The sequence below is a fragment of the Mycena indigotica genome (genome assembly GCF_014461135.1).
Source record: "Mycena indigotica strain 171206Taipei chromosome Unknown Mind.scaff0009, whole genome shotgun sequence".
NCBI lineage: Eukaryota > Fungi > Basidiomycota > Agaricomycetes > Agaricales > Mycenaceae > Mycena > Mycena indigotica.
Genome location: NW_023503008.1, coordinates 3,311,863 through 3,337,390, shown reverse-complemented (window position 1 = coordinate 3,337,390; position 25,528 = coordinate 3,311,863). Strand labels below are relative to the sequence as shown.

The window sequence follows — 25,528 nt, the reverse complement described above, 5'->3', positions numbered from 1 at the left end:
CGTGCAAGACCCATAAGATTCTGAATCATGGTACACATTATATAGACACCATAAGCTAAATTCCTCCATTCTTGGGGAAGCACCGCTCCACCGAGTTGGCATTGTTTCCCCACTTTATCCGAAATCAGCGTTATATTCTCGTCCACCGATCTCAACTCACCCAATGTGGTGCAACAGTGACTTTGATCGCAGAAAAGGCAATGAACAAGATGAGCATGTTCAGGTTGAACCCCGTGTCTGCTGCAGCCCCCGCAATGTACGCGTAGGTCTTCCAGAACCTATATTTGTATTTCTTGAAGTACAGGTGATTGATGGACCCAAGGATGAACCAAGTCAAAACGTAGTTCGAGATGAAGCCATCTAGAAGATGTCATCAGTCGGGATAGTCGCAAGGAGGGGCTGACAAACAAAAGTTCTCCATCGTGGTCGCAAAAATCTAGGAAAGGTAAGAATAAGCGAAATAAGTTTGGAGTTGAAACGCACCGGTACGTTCCATTTGTCAAAGTGCGCGCGAGGCCACTTACGATGCAGGAGGTAGAGGATGACTGGAATGCCCGCGCCGAGCAGGAAGCCATAGGGCAGGATGGTGTACATTGGATCGTCAAATAGTTTCTGAACCTTTTTCAGCAGAGCTCCAACCCGAATGAAAAGAACGAGCCTTGGGACCAACAAGCGCAAACGCGATGCCTTGGTTGTTCAACGATATCACAGTTTGGCCCTACAGGAAAGCTGAGTACAATCCAAGATGAGGATGGAAATCAGCTACCGTCCATTGGTTATTGGGGTCAGTTTCGGAGCCATCGAGGAAGCTCCCCTTCGTATTGACGACCCAGAGAATTGTTGCATAACTAGAAACGAGATGAATCCAGTATTCGAAGTACGATGAAGTCGGAATACTTGACGGGAACACCGATAAGAATTCCCCATACTTGTGCGAAAAGGGTCGCTCGAGGGGGAATGTGGAACTGGGAAAGAATTTGAGATCAATACTTCAGGAAAATTCGGATTCCACACATAGTGTCCGCTATGAGCAAGATGGGTCAGACGCGCAGACTCAGGGAACGCGACAACAACTCACAGTTTCATATCCGACAGCATACTGCAAGCTTCATACCAACATTGGCCACTGATAGTCCTGTAAGCCAATGATCCGACAGGGTGTCTTGATCCGCCGGCATTGATAAGATAGCCATACAGAAGTTCGTTGAAATATCTGAGAAGTGTTGAATGGAACGGATTGCTGAAGGGGCACCAACTTGATACTCACCCAACCGGAACCTGATACCCCGACACCGCATAGATGTAAGCCATCGGTACAACAATCAGAGCGCCAAAGCCAAATGCCACGAAGATAGTGTAGATCGGGAGGTAAAGCTTGCCTGTCGCACCCAACACGATGATGACAGCTGCGGGTACGACGAAAAGGGCAATATTCCACCAAACGGGAACAGTAGCGTAGGGCTCCATGAGTTGGTTGAGCTTATCGTGGTAGATGCGCTGGCCAGTACGGACACTCTTGTAAGTTCGCCAAAGTAGAGGACCCTGGAAGAGGCACAAGGAGACGAATGCACCTAGATAGGCGGTATAACTAAAGAAATACGCCCATCGCAGCTGCGCAGACATCTTCGGTGCCCCAACGAGTTCATAGAGCGCTTCATTGAGAGTGTAGTCCTCGTTCATGAGCTCTGCGGTCGGATAGCGAGAGCCGTTGGTAAGATAAAGTGTTTGGCTTTGCATCGGGTACAGGTCATTTTGCCATGCCCCGCCCAAAGCACCAATCGGAACAAGAATCCATGCACCGAGAACAAATGCTACCATCGTTAGAATACTCCCATAGATGGTTCATCTGACTTGCCTACGAAGACATTGACTTGCGACCAATACGGATAGTAGATCAGACTCGAGCCGATATTTGACCAGTCAAGTGTGAAATTCAGCAGGCCAGCGCCACCCAGTCCCGAGCCCAGGAAATTGGCCTTGCTTAGCATCAGCGTACACATCATTGATTTTCTTTACTCACAGTCGGGTTGTCTGTGACCCAACAGAGAAATGCGAGCGAGGAGGTGAACGGGAAAATATATTCAGCTAGTGAGGTGCTGTTAGCAAGCGCAAGCCCGGGTTTGTTGATACTTACGAAGAAACTACAAACGCGCATTGTTATCTTATCAGGAAAGGGGTTGATGAAATGGCTCACTTCCCACAAGAAAAATATCAGGATCCCGAACCAAAAGACTCTCATCTGCTTCCGTGCCTGCGAGATGCGATGAACCCAATCACGAATAATCTAGGCACCGGTCTCACCGTGCGACTGTCATTCTCGAAATTCGCGCGCATGGCGTTGACTGGGAGGTTTCCAAGTAAGCTATCTCCGACGAGGAAGCGGGCAAAGTGCAACATACAGACGGAGACTTGCTGAAGCGTTAACGGGAATAGCTGTACAAAATTGTCAGTGTAAGAAAAACAAAAGTGGTATCATCCATACTGTGGTCGGGTTCGTGACAAGGAAGCTCCGGGCGAGAGTTGCAAGTGAAAAACCGATGAACACAGCGCTCCACATGAACAGAATTGCAAGCCAGCCGTTCATAGGCTGTTATAACATTTAGTACTTACTTAACTCCAATCAGTCATCACAGAGCGAAGCTTGAACGCACTTGCTTGTAGAATACCGCAAGTGGAGCAAGGACATAGTCACCTAGGTTATTGGTTGCCCCGGTATTAGCACTAGAAGACTAATTAGGCGCCAGATAGAGTAAGCGGCCAGATATTGGACGGACGCTAAAACGATGGCAACATGTTCCTTGATTATTTTTCAGTTCATGTCTAGAGCCATGGGCTTGACTGACCTTGATAGAGAATGGTCCAGGGTTCTATAACCCCAGTGAGTTGAGGTCGCAGTAGATTTCTACCACACACCAGTTCGAAAGTGTACTTTCCAAAACCAATGCGCGCAGAAGGAAGGCTGCTCGCCATCAGCTTCCCAATATACAAACTGGCAATCTGGACGAAGTAAACTGAGCGGGTATGCGTCAGACTCGACGGCGGAGTTGTGAAATGAATGATTACTCGAATATGGGACGTAGGTGGTCTAGCATCAGAGTTAAAACCGCGTTAATGTAGCAGGAAAAAACACGAGCCCGAAAGAATCCTGCCCCACGTGATGAATAGTGCGGAAACATCGAAAGACGATAATGCATACCCATTTGTGTCAGCCAAGCACCGAGGGCCGTGAAAACGCCAGAGAGAACGAAGAAGCTGGGAGTGAAGAAGTGAGTCGGGCGATTATACGGATGGACGACTACCAACCGCCAGGTCAAGACTGGGATTGTCGGGTCATCTTCGAAAGTGCATAGTTCGCGCACTATCCGGGGAAGCGGCGCGTAAGCAGGATCCTCGTCATCGCCTGAGTCCTTCTTAGTCGTTGACCATGACCATGGTGGTCTCACCCTTCAGTTCAACGATATCATCGTCGTTGAAGGCATGCCCTTTTTCCAGCTCAGAGGCGGACCCGATGTCGACTTTCTCGTCATCAAAGCTTTCACTTTCACGAGCCTTCTTCTCGTCGACATATGCCTGAGAAGTGAGGATTGCAACGTCTGCATTAGCGGTCCCAGCGTCTTGCTCTTGAGGCATGGTGTTAGACAGCGATTGAAAGGGAAGGCTAGGCTTTCAGAGGAGCAAGAGTGCTCATTCGGCCTTTTATTACCCTCATCCGAGATCTAAAAACAGCCCAGCATAGCGCGATAAGAGTCCAAACCAAAGCCACATTCAGAGAACTTCCTTTCCCAGAACGGTTCGTCCGCGCGGCACATGTCTCTCCAACGGAGGTTTTCATACGCCACCATTACTGGATACGATTCTTCTTAGAGTCGGACGTTTGGAACAGTCAGGGTGAGAACCTTGGCAAGAAGAAACTCGAACACAAATGTGCAGCGTTGACAGGTTTGCTTCTGTGAATACTTGCCTTCCAAGGTAAGGTTCCATCAAGAGGCTTCTCCCGCTGAAGGTGCATGACTGGAGAGTGCCCGGCTTCTGGCGGGACTGAATTTTGCTTTGAGCGCGACGTGCTTAGCCACGAATATCGTCAGGTTGTTCTCAGTGGTACTTCGGAACCAACTCGGTGGTTATGACATGAGTTTTGAACAGAAATTTGGACGATAGAAGTCCGATATGGCGACATGGTTGTTCAAGTTGAGCGGAAACTTGTCACACGTCACAGCGTCACACTGTCCTGACCAGTTGTCTGAAGACCTCCAAGTTGCCGCACAGCTGAATTGAAGCCCTGACACGTCGCGATAGCAAAGACCGATCGCTTTATCCAGTAACTGGGCCGAGAGCGGGTGTTTATCTACTGGCCACTGACGGCCCTAGCCAATGGCCAATGCCCGCTTCAAACCCGTCGCTGCCCGTCAGACAAAATTCTCCGTGCTTCTCGTTCGCAGTCCGATTGTTTGACGGAAGACCGGATAACTACAGCTTCATCAATGCTCCTTCCCGACCTCAAGTTGGACTCCTTGGGTGTCTAGGCGCCATGGTCTTAAGACCAGGTTGCCAACAGCCTGAGCAGAAGGCCCTGCAAGCTACTCAGACTTCAAGACAATACGTGTACTTTCACTCTCACTCTCACGTTGGCTGCCACTGTATGACGACGATCGCGACTCCGATATCTACTGCTATCTATTCAACAAGATTCACTTCACCATCACAGTACCCTAATCACTCGACCTTCATTAATGTGGCATAATTGACCGAATTGCTCCCATACCAGTAAAGTGTGCGAGGACATCGTCGGATGCGGCTAGCGCTGGAAAACACACGCGGCATGGGAACGAATATTGGCTATTGACCTGGGGATGTTTGCGTATTAAACTGGCCTTATCAACCTATTATTGACGCCTTCGGCCGCTCGCTCGCGCCCAAGTAGCGGCAAGTACTGCTAGTGGTCATGATCAGGTTGCAACCGAAAAGGCGGGTCGCATTCATATAGGAATATATCGAAATCAGTCCCATGCTCCAATTGTCTAGTAGAAAGTCGGTGACGAGCTGTTCATTTCCCTTACTGAGACCTATAGATAGGTTTGATCCTGCCCTTGTCGCGAAACTTTATGAATTCAGTAACGAAAATCTGCTTGGTGACAAATTCTTGCTCCGAGTTGTCTACAGCGGCTTCTGCGCGTAAAAGATGATGAATTCCAGCGCACCGCCTTTGACTGTGTCGCATTCCTCCTCAAATCCATCCAAAAGCAAATCATACTCCTCCATCGATTTAACCACGTCAAACCCGTTGTTGTCCATGACCGATGTCTCAATCCCATTGAAGACTCCAACCCAATCTTTTCGCCAGGCCTCGCCTCTCTCTCCAGCCCAAACCCCCATCTCTTGCATCCGAATTTCACCCTTTATATTTGTGAAACCGGCTGCTGCGAGCATTTTGCCTAGGCTTTCTGCGCAATCGATGTACAGCTCCTTAGAATCAGCGAGCGCACGATAAAGAGTGGCCAATTTCTCGGTGCAAGGACGCGCTGGATCTTTAAAGTCATTGGGCCATATTTTCGTTTCACCCAGCTGGACCCACCCCCCTGGCTTGAGGACACGATACATTTCCTTGAGCGCAACTGGCCATTGCTCGCGCGCGAGTGCGAGTAACAACAATCGTTGATGCACCAAAGCGAACTTGTTGTCCCATTCCTTCGGAAGTTCCAAAACAGTACCGAGTATGAACTCAATATTCTTGGGCGGCGAGGTCGGCCAATTGCGGGACTCAATATCAACGGCGACGATGTCGATGTTCGATTTCCTCCCAGCCAGATCGACGACCCAGATGCCTGTTGATGTCATATTTCTCAAGGCTCGACATGCTGGGCCAACTAACCCGACCCGGTGCCGGTCTCTAAAACGCTTGCTTTCTTGTCAAGATCGACGGGGGCAAGCAAGATACGATCCTCGTATAGCTTCTTGATCGCGTCGTGTTGAAGCTGCAGACTACGCACACAATAATAACCGGTCAGACGACAATCATAGCCACACATACGACCGACCGTTCTTTTTCTTTTGCGTCTGCCGGAAGTGGATATGAAGAGCCAGTCCATTGTTGAAATTGGCGGGCGGTGGTATGGTCGTGGTTGTAACTGTGGGCGGGTGCCGGTTCCTTCGACATCCTTCGACGCACTATCGTTTCTCTTAGCGATGGGGGCCACGGTTATATACTACACGCCCCCGAAAAAAGGAGACGAGCTACTAGCGAACAGCTCTACTGAATCCACAAATTGCTTGGACTGGGAACGAAAATACTCCAAGCAGTTTCATTTCGGCTTGGCCAGGACGCAATGAGAATTGAACGATCGCGCGCGGAGAGGGAGAGAAAGCAGATTCTGAAAGTGTGATATGGTACAGACAGGAAACATATGATGTACAAATCAGTTCGTTGTGTTCTTGAAGACTCAAAAGGTCTTCTTCATGCCATTCCATTGGAAATTCGAATCGAGATAAACTCCACCGCAGCTTCAGCGTAACCTGCGGCGGTTCTGTCGCTCGCATAACCACCCGTGAATGCCTCGTAATAATGGAGGCGAGCTAGATGATCATCGGTAACAAGAGGATATAGTCGTCGAATTTTGTCTCGTGAAATTCGCTAGAATAAAAGTTACTATGCATGTTGGTGAAAGTGTCGGAGGCGTACATGGTGTAACATCAGGCGCCTTGCACGGTCATGAGAGGCGTAGGCTTCATACATCGGTTTGAAGAACGCTCCATAGGCTTTCTTTTTCTGTGGTGCGGTCGCCAATTTGGCAAGTAAACCCTTGGGAGGGTCTGTGATAAATGCTGGTTCGGGACTCCTTTTTGACGACAAGAAGACCGATTTCCCGTTCAGAGGAATCGTGCGATGGTCCATGATGATGCTCCAGATGTCGTAGCTGTGGTACAACCGTCGTAGCTCTGGGCAAGTTGCTAAACAGGAAGAGTAATGATAATATATTCTCGAGGGAAGGAAGTGCCCTACCGGCCAACATGAGATGCTCACGCACTCCCAGCACTGGGTCGCCCAGGATCATATCCATTATCTCTCGAGGGAGCGGTAAAGTCCATGTGACGTAGTCTTCGGCTCGGGCTCGCTGCTGAGCAGGGCGACCACGCATAAAATCATCTTGCCACTGTTTCAATTTGCCTTTGTCGTTGAGGACTTCCGCCTGTTCCTCAGCAGGGACGGGTTTTATCGTGCCTGGGTAGTACTTGAGGTAATCGGCGGGTTCAAAGCTTTTGCCTGAGGCAGAAGACATTGTGGAAGAAGGTTGAAGTGATTGAGGTGCACTGGCAATCACGGTACCACCCGAGATTTGCCTTCAATCACAGCTTTTGACTTCAAGTTGATCACGATGAAGCATGAAGCCTCCATTGTGCTCCTCCGAGTTTGTTACAATGGCTTCTGTGCATAGTAGATGATAAACTCCCAGCCTCCCCCCCTCACCTTGTCGCACTCCTCCTCGAACCCTTCCAAAAGCAAATCATACTCTTCCACCGAGTTCACGAGCCCGAAGCCGCCCTCGTCCATAGCAGAGGTCTCAATCCCGTTGAATACATCGGCCAAGTTCTTCCTCCACGCTACACCCTGCTCTCCAGCCCAAGCCCCTATCCCCTGCCTGCGAATTTCTCCCTTAATATTGGTGAAGCCGACTGCTTGGAGCATTCTGCCTAAGTCTTCCGCACAATCGGCATAAAAATTCTTAGAATCGGCGACCGCACGGAGTATTGTCGCGAGTTTCTCTGTGCAGGGACGGTCGTAATCCTTGTAGTCCCTTGGCCAGAGTTTAGGCTCGCCTAACTGAACCCACCCTCCTGGCTGGAGGACGCGATAAATTTCTTTCAGCGCAACCAGCCACTTCTCGCGCTCAAGTCCAAGCAAGAGGCACCGCTGGTGTACCAGAGAGAAGCGGTTGTCCCATTTCTTCGGAAGCTCCAACACCGTCCCGAGTTGGAATTTAACGTTCTCGGGGAGGACAGGGGGCAAACACCCTGCTTCGATATCGATGGCTGTGATCTCAATGTACGGTGTGTTTGTAGCCAGCTCGACGGCCCAGGTCCCTGTTCGAAAGAAAATTAGCTCCCTTCACATCATATCACCGACATCATGAGCAAACCAGAGCCAGTGCCGATGTCCAGAACCTTAGCTTCCTCATTGAATTCGACTGGCGCAAGTATAATGCGGTCCTCATACATGTGCTTGACTGCATCATGTTGAAGTTGTAGACTAGAAACATGTCAAAGCGGTGCGTTGTCAGTGTTGAATGTGAGCCAACCGCTCTTTCTCTCTTGCATCCGCTGGAAGTGGATAGGATGAGCCAGTCCATTGGTGAAAATGGCGGGCAGTAATATGATCGTGGTTTTGGTTGTGGAGAGGTGCTGACATCCTTCTACCTGGTGTATTGCGTTCCTTGACACTAGTATTAATATGCAGAATTTGGCCGCTCTTGATGCGATAAAACGGGTCCAAGGAGGAGTTTTAATAGTTCGACAAGAGGTACTTGACGGACAGGATTGAGTTAGAGCCTAGCGGTTACATGTAATTTCGGTTGTTTTTCGATGTTGAGTATTGGGCTGGAGGCAGCGTCTCATCTGAGTCGTGGCATCACCCAAAGTTTGCAAGGAATAGTCAGATTTATTCAGTCAGACCGTGACGATGTTGCTAATAAGTAAGGTGTGGTTTACAAATCCAGAATGCAGGCTCGAGAAGCAATGTCAAGTCGTATGGTGCTCAGGTAAGTTTGGCAAGCATATTGCGAATTTTGTCTGCGGCCGATCCATCGTCTTCTTTCGCAGCAAGAGATTTGGCGTGCTTCTCCAACGTCGCAATAGTTCGCTCGGTCGTAGCGGGCAGTTCAGCAAGAGCGGCAATAGCAGGGTCCATTTTCGCGGCTATGACTGCATCAAGATTCGACCAGAGCTTTTCGCGATGCCGATATGCGTCCTCAAGTTGACCGAACAGATCTGTTATGCGTTCCTTCTAATGTTAAGCCTTGATCGGGATAGACATGAATATATAGAGAGTACTTTGGTGGCTGCGAATTCGCGCTGCAGAGCCCGATGTTCATCAATGTTGAGCGACTCGAATGCTTTGCAGGCGTCGTCGAAGGCAAGGAGACCAGTCGCAAAGGTCGGGTCTACGTGGCGTTCAAGAGTGCGATGGACATGCTGAATGCGCTGGACAGCAGGCTGGAGAGTATGCACCATATCTTGGAGGACCGTTGCGCCGTTTCTGTTGAAGCTGTCTTGTAGCGAGTCTGCGAGCATGCTGAACTTGGAGTTGTGGTCGGCGGTGTTCGGATTGTCGTCGAGTAGGAGTGCTGAAACGAGGGTCTCTTCGTTGTCCCACGCGTAGGATGGACGCGGCTTCTTGTCTGGAGACGGCAAGGCGACATGACCACTTTCATCATCATCATCAGAGTCGGCGAAAGAATCACGTCGAAAAAAGATGTTGCTGGATCGTCTGAGTGACTCTCGAGGTCTTTGTTGTTGGACGCGATGGATGCGGTGAGAGGACTTGATCAGGGCTGGAGATAGACTCGTGATTGGCTTTGAGGAGGAGACGATACGTACTGGAAGGGCGGTTGGCGGTTGTTGGGGTTCTGGTCATCGTGATTCGGGGTCAGGGCAGATCAATACGTGACTGACGTGACAGCGTCACTTGGTCTGTCCCTTTCGCTCTCCTCTTCCAAAACCAGTGGGCTTCCCCCGTCCTACTCCGAGCCATCGTTTCACACAGTCCCAGCGTCCATTGGACATCCCAATCCCACTAAATAGCCCGCCTGCCATGAACTCCCGACCTCACAAAGTGCGTCGTCGCCAACCCCTCCTGCTAAATCTTACGTTCTGTCCCAGCAATCCATGTCCGAGCTCAAGCTCCGCCGACTTACGGAGCACAACCAACGGCTACGGGAGGACTTGGCTCGCCCACGGTAATTGCTGCTTTATCATCTCTTCCCGTCGCGTCTCATCATTCTTCAGTGTCCGGGTCAGCGAGGCCAGTGCAAGGCTTGTCACTTTCCAACTATACTGTCTCCTCCTTTAACATATTCGGTAGCTTGATTCGCTACTGCAAAACCACCAAAGATCACCTCGTATGTGTTGCTGGTCGTTCAAATGCCGCCCTGTCTCATTTTGCCTTCAGGTACCTTCTGTATGGGGTCCGGTGGGCAAGGGTGAGTGGTTGCGTCTTCGTATTCGTATTTGCCTAACATTTTGCTTAGGCGAGGACCCATACGCACCACCAGCTCAAGGCTGCAACTGTGTTGTCATGTAACTCGCCTTTACTCATCCCCTCTTGCTGCTATCGTGGATGGCCTGGACTGGCCCTTGCTTCAATTGTGTGTCATCAAGCTGTATTCAATGGACATACTCCTAACCCTTGCTACAGTAATTTCCGTATACCTGGACACCACACACTCGTTTTGGACCGTTAAAGCTACCTTATCCATCGTCGAGCGCGGTTATGCAACGCAAGCAGCTCTACATTCCGCTCAACCCAACCTTCCACTTGTCACATCATCCGCCTCGTCGCTGTTTCCTTTCGTCTCTGCTGCCTTCCTGTCTATCCGTAGCTGCCAACTCTCTTCTTGTACGTAGAGCGCAAGCGCATCTTTTCAATTCATCTCTCTCGACGCTCCCGTCGTTATCTACTTGAATTCGTGTGCTGTCTCCAGTGAGTTGTGACTTTGACATGTACCGCTGCTGTCTGCCCGACGACTAGTTTCATCAGTCATACCCAACGCTCTTAACTGCCAACCTGCTTCTCTTCTCACCGGATCGAGTCTGTCGGATGTGATATTCCTGAAGTAAGCATAAGCAACTTGATCTTGCAATCTAATCAGTGGCCCACGAGACCGACCTCGTTGTGTTTAACAACATTCACTCCGTCTAGAAATTATCAGACGCGTGCGTGCCTGTTCACCCGGGTTTACCTAGTTACAACTCTATCGCAAGGTGCCTGCGAAATCGAAGGAAGCCGGAAGGCAGGAGCTCCTCTGTTCCGAATCACTCGTGAGTGCGAGCTGCCGCGGCTGGAAGACGATCCTTGCCCTGACAATCGACCCGACTGTGAGGAGAAGATTCCATTACACCCTTCATGCAACACGTTGAACGCCTTCTTTCTGGACCCTTGTTTCTCCTTGTTTCTGCGTCAGCGGCAACTAGCCAGCCGAGGAGGAGACATATAAAAGATGGACTAAATGGCGTGAAAATTCTCGACCTTCCCGGAAATGGCGCTCGTCGACAAGACTGTGGAGGCTGCTACTGCGCCGATTACGCATACGCCGCGCGAATATCAGGAGTATCCTGGCTCGCAATATATTCTACCTACGGATACTCCAGAGCTGCAGCGGTAATGGGGCCCTTGGTTTCAGTGGCTTCGAATATTCAGTTCATTGACAGGTTGACACTTCAACATCGTACACTGAAGAGCATGTATGGAGGGCGTATTTTGTGGGCGCCAGTAGAGTTGACTGAGGAGGACAAGGTGCTCGATACTGGTTGTGGGCCAGGTTTGTTGTCAAACTTCATCAGGGTGTTGATGCTCAATTCCACAGGCCTCTGGGTATTGGACCTCGCTTCCTCAGTCAGCCCGGCCATCCAAATGACTGGCATCGACATCGAGTCGCGCCTCTTTCCCCCGTTCCCGCCACCAAACCTGACATTCCAGATCCAATCAGTGCTGAGCCTCCCTGCCGACTGGAGCAACACCTTCACGCTAATCCACCAGCGCCTCCTTCTCCTTGCATTAGAGATCCCGCAATGGCCTGTCGCATTGAGCGAGATGCACCGTGTCCTCCGCCCCGGCGGGTGGGTCCAGCTGGCCGAATCAACGCCGTGGCACGTGGGCACATACCCGGGCCGGCCCGCAATGGAGAAACTCACCGCGCTCTACCGGGCTGCCTCCGAGGCACGCAATCTCTACGTCGACTGTGCATATGACATGCCCAAACTCCTGAAAGACGCGGGCTTCGTCGACATCGCAAGCGAGTCGCGGATGCAGCAAATGGGGAGCTGGGCGGGAGAGGACGGGGAGGCGATGCGCAAGAACCACGTTGCTGTTCTGGCGGGAATTAAGACCCCCGTGTTAAATGCTGGTGGGTATGGGATCGTGTCGTCGGAGAGCGAGTATGACCAGTTGGTCGAGGATTTACACCGCGAGTGGGAGGAGGTCCCGGGCACGGACAAGGAGTTTATCGTGTTTTGGGCTCGGAAACCGCTCAACTAGAGTCTACAAGGGATGTAGCAGAAGTTTAGAGAGAATCACAACAACTTCAAGAAGCTCTTGTCAGTTTAAAAAATACCTTATCAGCACAAACTCAACCTAAGGAATATTAAACCACTGGTGGTTTGCAATAGAAAGGCTACTAGTATAGTAAGTATTTAAAATAGTACTAACTTATAGTTGAACTTCTTTTAAGTCATGCCTCTCAAAAGGCATAACTCTTTTAATGTCATCATTAAGAAAACATTACTTCGCCACTTTTTTCTCTCATCTAAGTTGCAAAGTAACAGTTTTCCGATAGCATTGACAACACAAGTGAGAAATAGCACCACATTCAAAGTTCACAGCAGCATCAGCATCTCTACCACGAACTATTGGCCTTCTCCTCCTCCAGCGCAAGCAGCCACTGCGTCACCATTTCGGCATCCTGTTGCTCCTTCGTTGCCTCGAGAAAAGTCAGCCAAATTATAATGCAGCACCGATTTGCCCACTCACGAGCATAGTCAACTCAGAGGTCCCGTACTGCGCGTTTGCTAGCTGCTGTCCGTCGAGATTGGGAGAACCCATCATCGGAGTCTGCGAAATATTTGTCAGAGAAAGCAATAGTTTTGTGTGCGGGAATTTTACGTTGTAATCGGGCTGGAACGACACTTGTTGCTGCTGCTGTTGATGGTGGTGGGGGGTGGAAAGCAGCAGTGTTACTGTAACCACCACAATCGAAACCCAAACCACTGGGCGTCATAGAAGAGCAATCATAGAATGTGTGGGCATTGTTCATTTGCGGATGGAAGCAGTTGAAGCTCTGAGACGGACGCGCGGTTAGATTTGGAGTAAGCATATGGTGATGCTGGAGAACATTGCTGTGGTACTGGTCGGGGCATTGGTTCAGGAGTTGATAGTTGACGTTGCTGAGTTGCTGGCATTGGCATTGAGTCATCTGTGGTTGGCGAATGGGGAGCTGCGGGTATTGCGGTGCATGGTCCAGGCGTTGCTGGTACGGGTAGCGGTTTAGTTGCTGATGCGACAGATGCACTTGGTTCTGGGCTTGAATCTGCTGGTATTGTAGTGGAAGTGCATTAGGCGGCACGCGGGCTTGGAATCGGAACTGTAGCTGTTGCCCAGGAGGGCTGGGGTCGGGAATGAAAATATCATCAGGATTCGTCGAAAGCAGGGTGGGACTTGAGGGAACAGAGCTCTTCTCAGAAGCAGGACTTGCGTTGCAAATGCGGGCGCGTTTAGCGGGGGGTTCGTCGTAATCAGTATCACTGTCGCTGTTTTCCTCCGCTCGAGCTTGGGCGTTGATTTTGGCCTTCGTTTTCGTCTTGACAGTCCTCAGCTTCGCCTTGTCATCCTCTTCTTGCTCCCGCTGCATCCGATCCTTTGCATTGCGTTTCTGGCGCTGCCACCAGTTTCGTATCCACTTGCCCGTCCTACACCATGTCGTCAACAACCTCCACCACGAAAACCAAGCTCGAAAATAACGCACAAGCCGGTACTAGACACCAGGTCCGCCACGATGTCGTCCGTAATTGTCATGTCGGGCTTCTCGGCCTCCAGCACCGCAAAGAGCGTCCGCCTCTGCTCGTCACTCGCGATAACTGGAGAACACGTCAGTCAGTTCGCCAAGCTCTGCTTGCACGAACTAGGAATGGTAGGCCCTATGCTCTTGCTCTTTCCTGGCGGGCGTCAGCTACATAGGAACAGAAGATACACGAATGTACCCTTGTTTGGCATGAAGGAGGAAGGCAGAAGCGTCACGCTCACGTGAGTGTGTCACGCGCGTCAAGAGTTCCGTCTCATGTTTTCAGGTAGCTTTGGAGTTTATTTTTACAGAGAACGACATGGATAGAATTCAAGCAGTGGTTGATAGCACTTGATCCTCAAATGACCCAACGCGGTACCATATAGGATCGCCTAGTTGCACGTCTGGATTGTCCATTGGCTCGTAGACGTCCAGGAGCGGCTCCTTCGCAACGTGAATATCGAGTGAGTCTGGAGTGAGGTCGGATTTGCGGCGGTTGGTGGCAATGATAAAGTATATTACGTCGTCATCCTTGTCGCCGGGGCGGACGCGGTCCTGAACGTATGGCTCTCGCAGTCTGCTATCGAGGTTAGACAAAATATGAACTAGAGGTGGATGCACGCACTGTTGCTTGATGCCATGCTTCTGCTTCGTCGCATACCATTCGTTGTTATACCATTCGCCGATGCCTCTGTATTCTCTGGGGAACAGGGCAAGATCCATGAACGGAATTCGCCATGCAAGGACATAGAACGGAGTACGGCCACGTGCTTCAAGCTGGTCCAGACGAGCGGGTGGTCGGTCAAAGGGCAGGGTCGCAGGAAACCTATAAGGCTATTATTTTAGGAGATGGCAGCCGGAGGAGCTTACAACGTTCGTCGCATGTTGGCGCAAGTTTTGAAGTTGACAATAATGGCTAGAAAAGGTCACGGTTTTTTTTGCCGTCGGTTATTGAGGCGGAGTCTTTTTTTAAAGCAGAACCAAGAAAGCACAGTTCAAGGAATGGTTGGGATGAGAGTTGGTCGAAAAAAGTATTGTTGTGTCACTGTCCAAAACAGCAGCTAACGACACGACTGGGAGGGAGTGCGAGACGGCCGGTCATCAAAGGAGCCCACTCGGTACCACCGTGGATCGCCAAGTTCCGCATCTGGCTCACCCCTGGGCTCGTAAAACTCCTCGAGCGTCTCTTTCGCGAGACGCACGTCGAGCGAGTCCAGTGCGAGCCTGAACTTCTTGCTATTCGAGTCGACGACGAAATGCATAATGTCGCTGTCTTCATCGTCACGAATGCGGTTGAAAACCATAGGCCGCAATATTCTGCAGGGGTTGAATATGTGTGCAAGTGGCGGGAATATACGCACTGTTCTGTGGTGTCCTCTTTCTCCCTCGCCTGGTACCACATCTCGGTGTAGTATGCGTCGACCGCGGAAAATGATCGCGGATACAAGCCCAAGTCGCGACAATGAACTCTCCACCCAAGTATATATAAGGGAGTCACACCACGGGGATCGTCTTGGTCCACGCGCGCTGGTGGTTGGTCAAAAGGTAGGGTGGCAGGAAACCTTGTGGCGAGTGTTAGTCGTATACCGCCCAGCGAGAGAACCTCACCGTGTTCTTGGCCGTCTATACATGAACATGGTCGTTGTGGTTAGTGTTGTGATCACCTTGACTTGACACTACCCAAGCATGAATCGGAATCCAGTGGTAGCTGCTGTCACGGTACAAATTTCTCGTCCAGGCTGATTGACAGCCGGATGTGCGGGCCGGGACTACGTCTAAAGCCAAGCGCAACTACTTAGTTGAGGCTGACATGGCAAAATAGAGCGACCTGTTCGCGTGCGGTTCGAATTCATGTTAAAAATCGTCATAGAAGTACAGTAAGAGGCAAATATATCAAGTTTCCTTTGGGGTCGCGTCTTTGAATAGCCCTACACGGTACCACACCGGGTCCCCCAGCACATCATCAGGGTCGTCGACGTACGGAATATAGAATTCTTCGAGAGCCTCTCTCGCCAGGCGCACTTCGAGACAGTCGGGGGTGAGGTCGAACGGGTGGAGGTTTGTGTGGGTTATAAAGTACATGTGTCGCCGATCTCCGTTGCATAGGATATTGGTCAGCACGTAGGGCTCCGCGATGCTACCCACCTCATTAGGGAACCAGCGAAAAGACAGAGCTATCCCAAGCACATACCTTTCTCGAACTGCATGCTTCGTTATCGTCTTGTACCAGCACTTCTGGTAGTGTGTATCGACAGACGGGAACTGATTGTCGAGGATATCCAGCTTGTTGTTGTGCACCTTCCAAGCAAGTATGTAGAACGGAGTTTGACCACGAGCATCGACCTGCTTGACAAGTGGCGGTGGTTGATTGAAAGGCTGGGTAGCCGGGAACCTATGCAAGTGGTTAATGGACGAACGCGGGGAGACGCTGGCCTACAATGTCTTGATACGTCGGGCCATGATCACTGAGCAGTGGGAGGAAGCGGCGCGGGGTGTGGATGAGTTGGCGGTGGTGGGTTAAGAGCAAAGTTGGAATTGCATCATGTGACCGTCCCCATCAACTTCTTGGCTCTTTTCGCTTGTGCTTTGTTGTGTCAACAGGTGCAGGACAATGAAACATCCAAATACAGGATGAAGTCTTCACCTTCTTCAACTTGGCTCTTTTCGCTTGTGCTTTGTTGTGTCGACAGGTGTCGACATGACAATGAATCGGGTTTAAACGATGGTTTACTCGAGTCTAATTGGAGGTGAGCCCAGCATGCGCACACCGCCACACTCCGCTTACCGAGCATTCCCCACCTCGCAGCAAAGGTCGCAAGTGGGAATGCGAGAGCAGTGTACCACCAGCCCTACTGGTCGAAAGAGTCACGCTCTCAGGGTAAGTCAATCGCTCACACAATTACGAAGCTTTGACCACTGGCCAAAGCTGCATCAGTCCCAAGCGCGCCGCTTGGCCCCTGCTCCCGCTCATATTTATGCAGGTACCTGGCGCTGACGGAAAGACTTCACCCACGTCTACTCCGTCTCGCCAGGTACGCTTGATTCAATTCTCTCCCTCAAGTTTACTTACCTACTCTACTCCGTCTCGCCAGCTGTTGTTGCGTCTTTCTGAATAAACCTTTTTATTCCATCTCTAACTCACTATGACCGATGGCTCAATCCAATCCCCGCATGACGCGCCCGTGGCTTTCACCGAACAGCAACGAGCCACTCTCAAGGGCGTGGTTGACAAGTATGCCGCTGGGGAGCTTGACCGAGCTGCTGCAGTTGTCCACCTCACCATCGCCCTTGGCAACATCTGTGTCGCCCTCAAGGTCCCCTTCTCCGCCACCATTCTCCGTCCCTACATCGAAGAGCTCGAGGGTGTCGATAACCAGCGTGGGGCCGGGGACGGCAGCAGTAGCGGCGGTGCCGGCGGATCAAACAACAAGCGGAGGCGAGACGACGACGACGAAGAGCAGGCGCCGCAGAAACGTCAAAGAATCGACTATGCGGAGCTCCTTCGCCCGGCCCTTTCGGCCGACGAATTTCTTGACACGGTCGTCTCGGCCAAAGCGCTCCTGGTCGCCTCTCGAGTCCAGAAGTTCTCGGAGGACCCGAAGGAAGCAGTCCGAGTCGTGGTCAACTCGCCGCTCGCCCCTGCCTTCCCTCCAGGACTCTGGAAGCTGGTCCTCCTCGACCAATATGTCGACTTCAATCTCATCCGTGCCAACACGTTCGCGACAGAACCCGAGCGAGCCTCTGAGCTCGTCATCGGAGATGGAGAGTTGGAAGTCCGTAAGCCGCGAGCCAGCTCACAGATCACTAGCGCAGCCCAGTGGAATGACGCGTTCTGGATCTACTCAGAGGCAGTCAATTTCGCTTTCCCTGGCCGCGAACAAGAGCTACGCGCCTACAACCGGCACATCAACAATACCTTCTCCAGCACCCACGACTCCTGCCACCACCGCGTCTTCAAGTACGACCGCGCGCTCCGTGTCTATATCGGTCAGACACGGAGTCTCCTCCTTGACGACGCGCGCACCCTTGATCAAATCCGGCACGCCCATCTCTCCGAAACTGGGCTCCACGTCGTTGGAGACATCGAGCGGCACCCGCGACAGCAACAAGCTCGTGAAAGGGGGGCCCGGCCAAAGCAACGGACGGGTCCAGTGGAACTTTGCCGCAACTACAACGCAAACCGCTGCGCGTTGGCGCACTGCAAGTATCGCCACGCCTGCATCGAATGCCAAGGGCCCCATCCCGCTTGCGAGTGTCCTGACAAGTCCACCCGACGCGTCTGAACGGGCTGGTACAACTACGAGATGGGACAGCAGGCTGCATCTCTTTGTACCGGAGTCGTTGCAGCTGGAGGATGAGGAAGTCTCGTGTTTCTTGCCCCAGTACATGCGGGGCATGGGCTGGAAAGGTTGCGAGCCCGTGTCGTACAGCCGCACTGTGCGATACACCGAAATTGACGATCCGCTGCCGCAACCTTCGCCATACGAGTTCTCCAACGAAGCCGCCATCCGAACCATCCATGCCAACCCTGACCTATTCCAAGTCCCCCAAGTAATTCGTGCCGACCACCTCGAGAACCTCCTGGGGGGGCATCCAAATCAGCCCTTTGTGCAATCTGTCTTGACAGGGTTGCGCGAAGGCTTCTGGTCGTGGTTACACACCCACCACGATGAAGGATACCCGGAGACCTGGGATAACTCCTGGGCTCCACCGCCATCACAGCGAGAGAAGGACTTCATCACCAGTCAGCGCGACACCGAAGTACAGAAAGGGCGTTTCTCGCGCACCTTTGGCCCCGACCTTCTCCCGGGGATGTATAGCACTCCCATCTTCGCTGTCCCCAAGCCTCACAGTGAGGACCTTCGCCTCGTCTCACACCAAAGCTGCGGCCCGTTCGCTCTCAACACGATGGTTGACAAGGCACAAACGAAAGGACCGCGGATGGACACCATGCAGCAGTTTATTCCCGCCCTCCTCCGGTTCCGTCGCCAGAATCCGCATGCTGTCCTGGTCGTGTGGAAGTCGGACGTCTCAGAAGCCTTCCGCCTACTCCCTGTCCACCCGCTGATGCAGCTGAAACAAGTCGCCACTTCAAACATACCAACAAAGGAGGAGCTCACCAATGGAGCAACAGATGGGGTGGTTGAACGCAACGTAGATTGGTGCTGCACGTTTGGGAACTGTGGCTCGCCACGCATATGGGCGTCAGTGATGGGTCTCGTGATCTGGATTGCCTTATTCGTCAAGCATCTAGCAGATGTCTTCTGTTACGTCGACGACAGTTTCGGCTGGGAATACCACAACAATCTGCTTTATTACGCTCCGTACGATAAGTTAATGCCTGCGAAACAGGTGAAACTTCTTCTACTCTGGGACTCACTGGGCATTCCGCACAAGGAGAAGAAGCAGCTCCACGGATCGTCTCTCACTATCATCGGGTTCGAGGTTGACCCTAATGCCATGACGATTACTCTCCCCCCCTCCTCGAAATCCGACCTCATCACCGCCGTCAACAACTTTATCTCCTCCACGTCGCGCCGTCACACACTGCACGAGTTCCAATGTCTCGCCGGATGGATCAACTGGTCCTTCAACATGTACTTTCTCCTTCGCCCCGCTCTCTCCAACATGTATGAGAAGATGCGTGGGAAGTCGCAACCGCACGCACAGGTTTATATCAACAAGGCCATCAAGTCCGACCTAGAATGGTTTGTACAGCACTTGGAGTCCTCCAGCGGGACTCTTATCCTTGACGCACTTGATTGGGACCCGTTTACAGAGGCGCACGCCACACTACTTTGTGACGCTTCACTGGGCGGCATGGGGTTTTGGCTTCCGGAGCATCTGCTCGGTTTTCATGCACCCGTGCCCTCCGGGGTACCATCCGACATCATCTTTTACTTCGAGGCCCTTTGTGTCGCCTCCGCCCTCCATTGGTACTGCAGCAATGTGCTTGCTCGCACAGCTACTGACTCCCGCTACCGCATCACCATTTTCACTGACAACTCAAATACAGTCAGCATCTTTAGCTCCCTCCGCGCTACCCCGCCCTACAACACCATCCTGCGCAGTGCGGTTGACAATCTCATCAAGTTCAATGTCGACCTCCGTGTCCTCCACATCAAAGGGGAGAAGAACTCTGTCGCCGATGCACTGTCTCGCGGACAACTAGACAAAGCCCGAGAGCTTGCTCCCGGCCTTATCATCAACAAGTTTCAACCCCCTCAGAGCGCGTTGGGGGCAGCCAAAAAATGATAACCTCTGCCGTCTCGTCCAGGCAGCCCTCTCGGCCTGCTTGGACCCTAGAGCAACTTGAGCGCGAGCTGGCAGTTGCCCTCAATGCTTCTATCGACATCTCCTCTGCCCGCACTTATGGCTCCGCTCTCAACTCTTGGATCGAATTCTGCCGCCTTCACGAGTTCTCGACAGAACCAACAGAGAAGACACTGGCCTTCTTTGTGGTTTATCGTTCCAGCCATATTAGCCCCAACTCCGTTGACTCGTACTTATCCGGCATCTGCAACCAGCTTGAAGCAGTGTTCCCTCGCGTGCGGGAAATGCGGAAGAGCTTGCTGGTTTCCCGTGCACTTAAAGGCTCCAAACGCCTACATGGTCGCCCTGTCAAACGTAAGAACCCGCTAACACCGCTACACCTTCAACAAGCTATCAACACACTACCACCCTCCCCCTCCCATGACGACCTCCTTTTCACCTCCATGCTATTGTCGGGTTTCCGCGCGCTTCATCGCCTGGGGGAGCTCACAATGCCGGACAACCCGCGCCTGCGCAATCCACGGAAGTACACGAAACGCGAAACAGTCACACTTAACGAGGACTCGTATGAGTACTGGTTGCCGGCCCACAAGGCCGACATTGCATTTGAAGGCAACCGCATCATCATATCTGACGCCGCCGCCCTATCCTTTTTCCGCCGCTACTTGACCTCCCGCGACCGCCTCCTCCCGCTCAACCCATATCTCTGGGCTCGTGAAGACGGGCAGATGCCCCCCCGCGCCTGGTTTATCCGTCGCCTACGCCACCTTTTCCCAGACCCCAACATCGCCGGCCAATCGTTGAGAGCCGGTGGAGCGACAGCGTTGGCGGAAGACGGCGCTCTCCCACATGTGATCCAAGCCGCTGGGCGATGGTCATCAGATGCATTCTACGTGTATCTGCGCAAGCACCCAACACTCCTCCATGGGATTCTTCGGGCGGGCAGCACTCACAACGGCGCTCCAGCTAGTGCCTCATCATCACAATCTCCCAACACATTACCCTCTTAGCCTATCTCGGCCCTCTCTCTCGCGCTTGTAATCGCATCCTCGAGCTTTGGGGCAGCGCCCCCAAAGCTGTTTTTCCCACTAAACACCAAGCCCGCGTTGCAAGCCGAACGAACATCGACAATTAGTCGGGTTTAAACGATGGTTTACTCGAGTCTAATTGGAGGTGAGCCCAGCATGCGCACACCGCCACACTCCGCTTACCGAGCATTCCCCACCTCGCAGCAAAGGTCGCAAGTGGGAATGCGAGAGCAGTGTACCACCAGCCCTACTGGTCGAAAGAGTCACGCTCTCAGGGTAAGTCAATCGCTCACACAATTACGAAGCTTTGACCACTGGCCAAAGCTGCATCAGTCCCAAGCGCGCCGCTTGGCCCCTGCTCCCGCTCATATTTATGCAGGTACCTGGCGCTGACGGAAAGACTTCACCCACGTCTACTCCGTCTCGCCAGGTACGCTTGATTCAATTCTCTCCCTCAAGTTTACTTACCTACTCTACTCCGTCTCGCCAGCTGTTGTTGCGTCTCCCACCACATTTCATTCCACACCCTATCTACTTCACATATCACTCCGGACTTGTAGACACCTCCTGTATGTTCAGCCTATCTCGGCCCTCTCTCTCGCGCTTGTAATCGCATCCTCGAGCTTTGGGGCAGCGCCCCCAAAGCTGTTTTTCCCACTAAACACCAAGCCCGCGTTGCAAGCCGAACGAACATCGACAATTAGACATCCAAATACAGGATGAAGTCTTCACCTTGCAAGCTTCTTTTCCTCTTTTGTCGAGACGCCAATGACTCGGAGAACCCTGCACGCGGGATTTAAAGTCGACTCTGTCGCACAACAATTCAACCCGAAAGACCCCCCCCCCAACTCGGACATCTGAAAAGATTGTTTGCATACGTTTGTGTATGGTTTTCCCCTTTCTTTTCTGCGACCTTCGTTAATCGCCGTTATGTTCCAGAATGTCGTCGCCGCGAGCGACGAGCAATCCGACTTTCCGTTTTAATGCGGCAGCGCAAATGGCTGAAAGGTTGGGCCCGGGAACGCTTGGACGAGCTGGGTCCCTTTTCACCGTCTTTCTCACGAGTATCTTCATGGGACGCGCTCTTTGCATGTCGGCTTTCTTCGACCCACGTCACCTTGAAGCATTCACCTACGCCTATTGGACTCTGGTCCTACTACAGTTTGCTCCCTCTCAAAACCTTATGCGCTCGGTTGCTCCTCAGTTTCCGATTTGGCTTTCGCCGCAAGAAGATGCGGAGGCTCGCCAAGCTATTCATGCAGAAATGACGACTGACCCGCCCCATCCACACGACACCACTCGGGCTGGTGAATCTGACGATGAAGAAGGCGATAATAATGCTGGCGACATCAGTCTGCTATCGACCCAAAGTAAAGGCGACAGCAAGGCGGACGGGGTCCTGGTCGATCTGGCCATTGTCATTCCTGTCTTACGGCCTCGTCGTGGTCTGTCCTACCCTTTCGGAGAGACGATCCACAACGTCGCTGACTTCTTCGCCCGCTTTCTACCCACCCACCGATTATTCCCCCCCGAATTATTTCGTGTTATTAACGCGATTGTGCCCCTGCTTTTGGAGCTGAAGCCAGGTCCCCCCCGACATCCCATCAACCTTGAGCAATTCTACACGCAACTTATGCAACTCATCCGAGCGGCCCAACGTCAAGTTGAGCAACAAGGGATTTGTTTGCTCAAGTCTTGGCGCTTCCGATATCAGAACATGGTTATCCTAATTGCTGCGAGTGGCGACTTTCTTACGATTAAGTTGTTCCGTTGGGTGGATGCTGGCCCAGAAAGCACCTTCAATCCCAGATCGTTGAAGACCTATAAATCCGGTAACAACGAAATAGCGCTCGCCGACGTCACCGAGCTTTTCCCCAATGCTGCTGATGATGAAACGGCCCAGGAAATATTCGAGGCACTGGAGAAAGATTCATCGATCAACATCAACGAAAAGTACGACCAGCTCGAAGCCCTAGTCTCCCATCCGTACTTCCAAGCGGCCCCACCTCCTCAGCGGCTTGTCAAAGAGGCGGATGAGGCTTATATCCATCTCCAGACGGTCGCCAGCGCACCCGGTTCCGATAGTCATTCACGAAATGCCACGAAAGGAATCGCGACTCCACTCGAATTAGCGCGGGATGATTTTGTTTACAAAAGCCAGAAGTTGGCACGGAAGACGCTTCCACAATTCAATCATCAGGACAACGCGTCCCAAGGGACGTTACTCTTCGAGGATGAGGACCTCGAAAAACGCCACAGGTTGTCAGGACAACCCCTGTTTGAGAAACGTTCTCCAAAAGAGTTCTTTGCCGCAGAACCGAATACCTGGAGTGGTATCCTTCGAGTCGGCACACAGCTCGCAGAATCCTACTTTCAACACATCGAATGCCTGGTTCGCCTTTGCGAAAAAGACGAATTGGAACGGCAAGCCTCGACACCACTTTGATTTTGACCACATATCCAGGCCTATTTTCGTGTACGAGTACCCAGTACTATTACTACATCGTCTGTGTAAAATATGTCATTGTTTGTGATCCAATCGGACTACCACGGCGTGAATTAAAAGTAAAAGCAAAAGTCGAGTAACCTTTGAAATGTTCCACAGCATGCAATTACATAAAGAAAGGCTCTACAAGAGGACCACTTGGAAGGTTCATGATGACCGCATATCTCATGTTGTTACTAGTCGACGACCTTAGACTACATAGTCAAGCAATGTTAGGGCCCGAACTCGAGTTGGAAAAATTAGCATAAAAGTACAGCAAGAGACAAATATATCAAGTTTCCTTCGGGGTTGCGTCTTTGAATGGCCCTACACGGTACCACACTGGATCCCCCAGTACATCATCAGGGTCGTCGACGTAGGGAAGATAAAACTCCTCGAGAACCTCCCTTGCCATGCGCACTTGGAGACAGTCGGGGGCGATGTCGAGTGGGCGCATGTTCGTGTGGGTTACAAAGTACATCTGCCGCTGGTCTCCATCGGAGAGGATATTGTTCATCACGTAAGGCTCCGTCGGGCTGCTCGCTGAATGAGGCGGGCAGCGAAAAAGGCAGCGCTCAGGCACACACACCTTCGCCGGAGCGCATGCCTCTTTATCGTGTGGTACCAACACTTCTGGTAGTGTTTGTCGACAGACGGCCACTGGTTGTCAATGATATCCAGCTTGTTGTTGTGCACCCTCCACGCAAGGATGTAGAACGGGGTTTGGCCACGAGCCTCGACCTGCTTGAAGCGGGGCGGGGGCTGGTCGAAAGGGAGGGTGGCAGGGAACCTACGCAATGGTTAATGGACGGACACGGGGAGACGCTGACCTACAATGTTTTGACACGTCGTGCCATGGTCACTTAGCAGTAGAGGGAGCGGTATGGATGAGTCTTGGCGGTTGTGGATGAAGAGCTGCGTTGCATGTGACCGTTCTGGATCAACTGCCTCTTTTACATAATTTTTTTGTGGCACGTCTCGCTTTTATGTACCGTCGTCAGTATCCGTCTATCTCTTGCGAAATTCCGCGATCTAGCGTTTGGATTGGGATTTAATTTCCGCTGGTAATACAATTCTTGCCTCTTTTCGTGTCAATAATGTCTCCCGCAACCAATCGCAAGGTGCAGACGAGTCGCGGTCACGCGATCCTGACCGAGCCCGGGCCCCAGCTTTCTGGCTACGACTCTACAAATTCGTATGACCCGAAACGATACCACACGGGCTCCCCCGGGTCGGTGGTCTTGTCAAACGGGTCCCACACATCCAGAAACGCCGCCTTGGCGAGGCGCACGTCGCGACAGCCCGGCTTCAGTGCGAGGTCGCTCTTGATGTGATTCGTGCCGAGGACAAAGTAGAACGTGTCGTAGTCGTCGTCCTGGTAGATGCATTTGTCCACCCACACCCGGCTCACACTAGCAGTCATGTCAACTTCATACTGTCTGAAAGGAACACAGAAACGCACGAGAGGGGTTCGATGTCTTCTTTCTCGAGCCGCTCGAGCCAACATCGCTCGTATTCCGAGTCGACGAACCGGTATAGCTTCGAAGCGCTGCACAGCTCCCGCCGGTCGATCTTCCACGCCAGAATATATGTCGGCGTCAGGCCCTCTGCAACACGCTCGCCCAGCATCGCTGGTGGGTCGGTGAATGGGCGGGTAGTGGGAAACCTATTAGCGCGCAATGAATGTCGACCTTGGATTTAACCAAGAGGAATGGCCTACCTGGTCTTGCGTCTACGAGCCATGAAAGGTGTTGTGGAAGTCACTGGATGAGTTGAAGGGGTGCGAATCAACTGACACGTGACGCTTACTTACTAGTGCACAAAGTTAAGACGGCCGCGGTGGTCTTTTTGGGGAGCAGGGACGACTGCCTGGATATCCAGCTTCTCGTGATGCCTACCTTTTAGGTTAAGCATTTACCATGGAGTTGAGCGTTGAGCTGCGAATACGACATAGATTGTCACATCGTCACACATTCGTT

General features: G+C 52.0%; 13 protein-coding genes across 13 annotated transcripts; 5 read left to right on the top strand and 8 right to left on the bottom strand.

The window, feature by feature from the left end:
* Positions 1-55: 55 nt before the first annotated feature.
* Positions 56-3,630, bottom strand: MIND_01082600 (OPT oligopeptide transporter; the record flags this gene model as incomplete). Its single annotated transcript, XM_037367399.1, has 21 exons — positions 56-112; positions 161-360; positions 405-618; positions 671-718; positions 767-848; positions 898-965; positions 1,015-1,024; positions 1,079-1,213; positions 1,268-1,811; positions 1,860-1,870; positions 1,918-1,976; positions 2,021-2,085; positions 2,135-2,141; positions 2,195-2,251; positions 2,302-2,433; positions 2,483-2,587; positions 2,652-2,729; positions 2,775-2,797; positions 2,844-3,031; positions 3,064-3,400; positions 3,444-3,630. 21 exons carry the CDS (start codon positions 3,628-3,630, stop codon positions 56-58), a joined length of 2,607 nt encoding a protein of 868 aa, XP_037216793.1.
* A 1,524-nt stretch (positions 3,631-5,154) lies between these two features.
* MIND_01082500 (S-adenosyl-L-methionine-dependent methyltransferase) lies at positions 5,155-6,154 on the bottom strand (the record flags this gene model as incomplete). Its single annotated transcript, XM_037367398.1, has 3 exons — positions 5,155-5,822; positions 5,870-5,979; positions 6,036-6,154. The coding sequence occupies 3 exons, from the start codon at positions 6,152-6,154 to the stop codon at positions 5,155-5,157; spliced, it is 897 nt and encodes a 298-aa protein (XP_037216792.1).
* Positions 6,155-6,451: 297 nt separating this feature from the next.
* On the bottom strand, positions 6,452-7,274 carry MIND_01082400 (uncharacterized protein; the record flags this gene model as incomplete). Its single annotated transcript, XM_037367397.1, has 3 exons — positions 6,452-6,628; positions 6,677-6,945; positions 6,998-7,274. The coding sequence occupies 3 exons, from the start codon at positions 7,272-7,274 to the stop codon at positions 6,452-6,454; spliced, it is 723 nt and encodes a 240-aa protein (XP_037216791.1).
* A 134-nt stretch (positions 7,275-7,408) lies between these two features.
* On the bottom strand, positions 7,409-8,401 carry MIND_01082300 (S-adenosyl-L-methionine-dependent methyltransferase; the record flags this gene model as incomplete). Its single annotated transcript, XM_037367396.1, has 3 exons — positions 7,409-8,076; positions 8,133-8,242; positions 8,292-8,401. 3 exons carry the CDS (start codon positions 8,399-8,401, stop codon positions 7,409-7,411), a joined length of 888 nt encoding a protein of 295 aa, XP_037216790.1.
* Positions 8,402-9,802: 1,401 nt separating this feature from the next.
* MIND_01082200 (G-protein gamma subunit) lies at positions 9,803-10,291 on the top strand (the record flags this gene model as incomplete). The annotated part of the gene is made up of 4 exons (XM_037367395.1): positions 9,803-9,947; positions 9,997-10,109; positions 10,160-10,190; positions 10,239-10,291. The coding sequence occupies 4 exons, from the start codon at positions 9,803-9,805 to the stop codon at positions 10,289-10,291; spliced, it is 342 nt and encodes a 113-aa protein (XP_037216789.1).
* Positions 10,292-11,246: 955 nt separating this feature from the next.
* MIND_01082100 (S-adenosyl-L-methionine-dependent methyltransferase) lies at positions 11,247-12,244 on the top strand (the record flags this gene model as incomplete). The annotated part of the gene is made up of 3 exons (XM_037367394.1): positions 11,247-11,368; positions 11,419-11,528; positions 11,574-12,244. The coding sequence occupies 3 exons, from the start codon at positions 11,247-11,249 to the stop codon at positions 12,242-12,244; spliced, it is 903 nt and encodes a 300-aa protein (XP_037216788.1).
* Positions 12,245-14,093: 1,849 nt separating this feature from the next.
* MIND_01082000 (uncharacterized protein) lies at positions 14,094-14,647 on the bottom strand (the record flags this gene model as incomplete). The annotated part of the gene is made up of 3 exons (XM_037367393.1): positions 14,094-14,340; positions 14,389-14,589; positions 14,634-14,647. 3 exons carry the CDS (start codon positions 14,645-14,647, stop codon positions 14,094-14,096), a joined length of 462 nt encoding a protein of 153 aa, XP_037216787.1.
* Positions 14,648-15,656: 1,009 nt separating this feature from the next.
* On the bottom strand, positions 15,657-16,223 carry MIND_01081900 (uncharacterized protein; the record flags this gene model as incomplete). The annotated part of the gene is made up of 3 exons (XM_037367392.1): positions 15,657-15,900; positions 15,955-16,155; positions 16,201-16,223. The coding sequence occupies 3 exons, from the start codon at positions 16,221-16,223 to the stop codon at positions 15,657-15,659; spliced, it is 468 nt and encodes a 155-aa protein (XP_037216786.1).
* A 123-nt stretch (positions 16,224-16,346) lies between these two features.
* MIND_01081800 (uncharacterized protein) lies at positions 16,347-16,879 on the top strand (the record flags this gene model as incomplete). The annotated part of the gene is made up of 3 exons (XM_037367391.1): positions 16,347-16,510; positions 16,570-16,641; positions 16,690-16,879. Exons 1-3 carry the CDS (start codon positions 16,395-16,397, stop codon positions 16,877-16,879), a joined length of 378 nt encoding a protein of 125 aa, XP_037216785.1. The 5' UTR covers positions 16,347-16,394.
* A 27-nt stretch (positions 16,880-16,906) lies between these two features.
* Positions 16,907-18,046, top strand: MIND_01081700 (C3H1-type domain-containing protein; the record flags this gene model as incomplete). The annotated part of the gene is made up of 1 exon (XM_037367390.1): positions 16,907-18,046. The coding sequence occupies one exon, from the start codon at positions 16,907-16,909 to the stop codon at positions 18,044-18,046; it is 1,140 nt and encodes a 379-aa protein (XP_037216784.1).
* Positions 18,047-20,014: 1,968 nt separating this feature from the next.
* MIND_01081600 (RNase H domain-containing protein) lies at positions 20,015-21,046 on the top strand (the record flags this gene model as incomplete). The annotated part of the gene is made up of 1 exon (XM_037367389.1): positions 20,015-21,046. One exon carries the CDS (start codon positions 20,015-20,017, stop codon positions 21,044-21,046), a length of 1,032 nt encoding a protein of 343 aa, XP_037216783.1.
* A 2,795-nt stretch (positions 21,047-23,841) lies between these two features.
* MIND_01081500 (uncharacterized protein) lies at positions 23,842-24,406 on the bottom strand (the record flags this gene model as incomplete). Its single annotated transcript, XM_037367388.1, has 3 exons — positions 23,842-24,085; positions 24,139-24,339; positions 24,384-24,406. 3 exons carry the CDS (start codon positions 24,404-24,406, stop codon positions 23,842-23,844), a joined length of 468 nt encoding a protein of 155 aa, XP_037216782.1.
* Positions 24,407-24,726: 320 nt separating this feature from the next.
* On the bottom strand, positions 24,727-25,363 carry MIND_01081400 (uncharacterized protein; the record flags this gene model as incomplete). Its single annotated transcript, XM_037367387.1, has 4 exons — positions 24,727-24,961; positions 25,012-25,215; positions 25,270-25,312; position 25,363. Coding segments are annotated over 4 exons (483 nt in total).
* Positions 25,364-25,528: the final 165 nt, after the last annotated feature.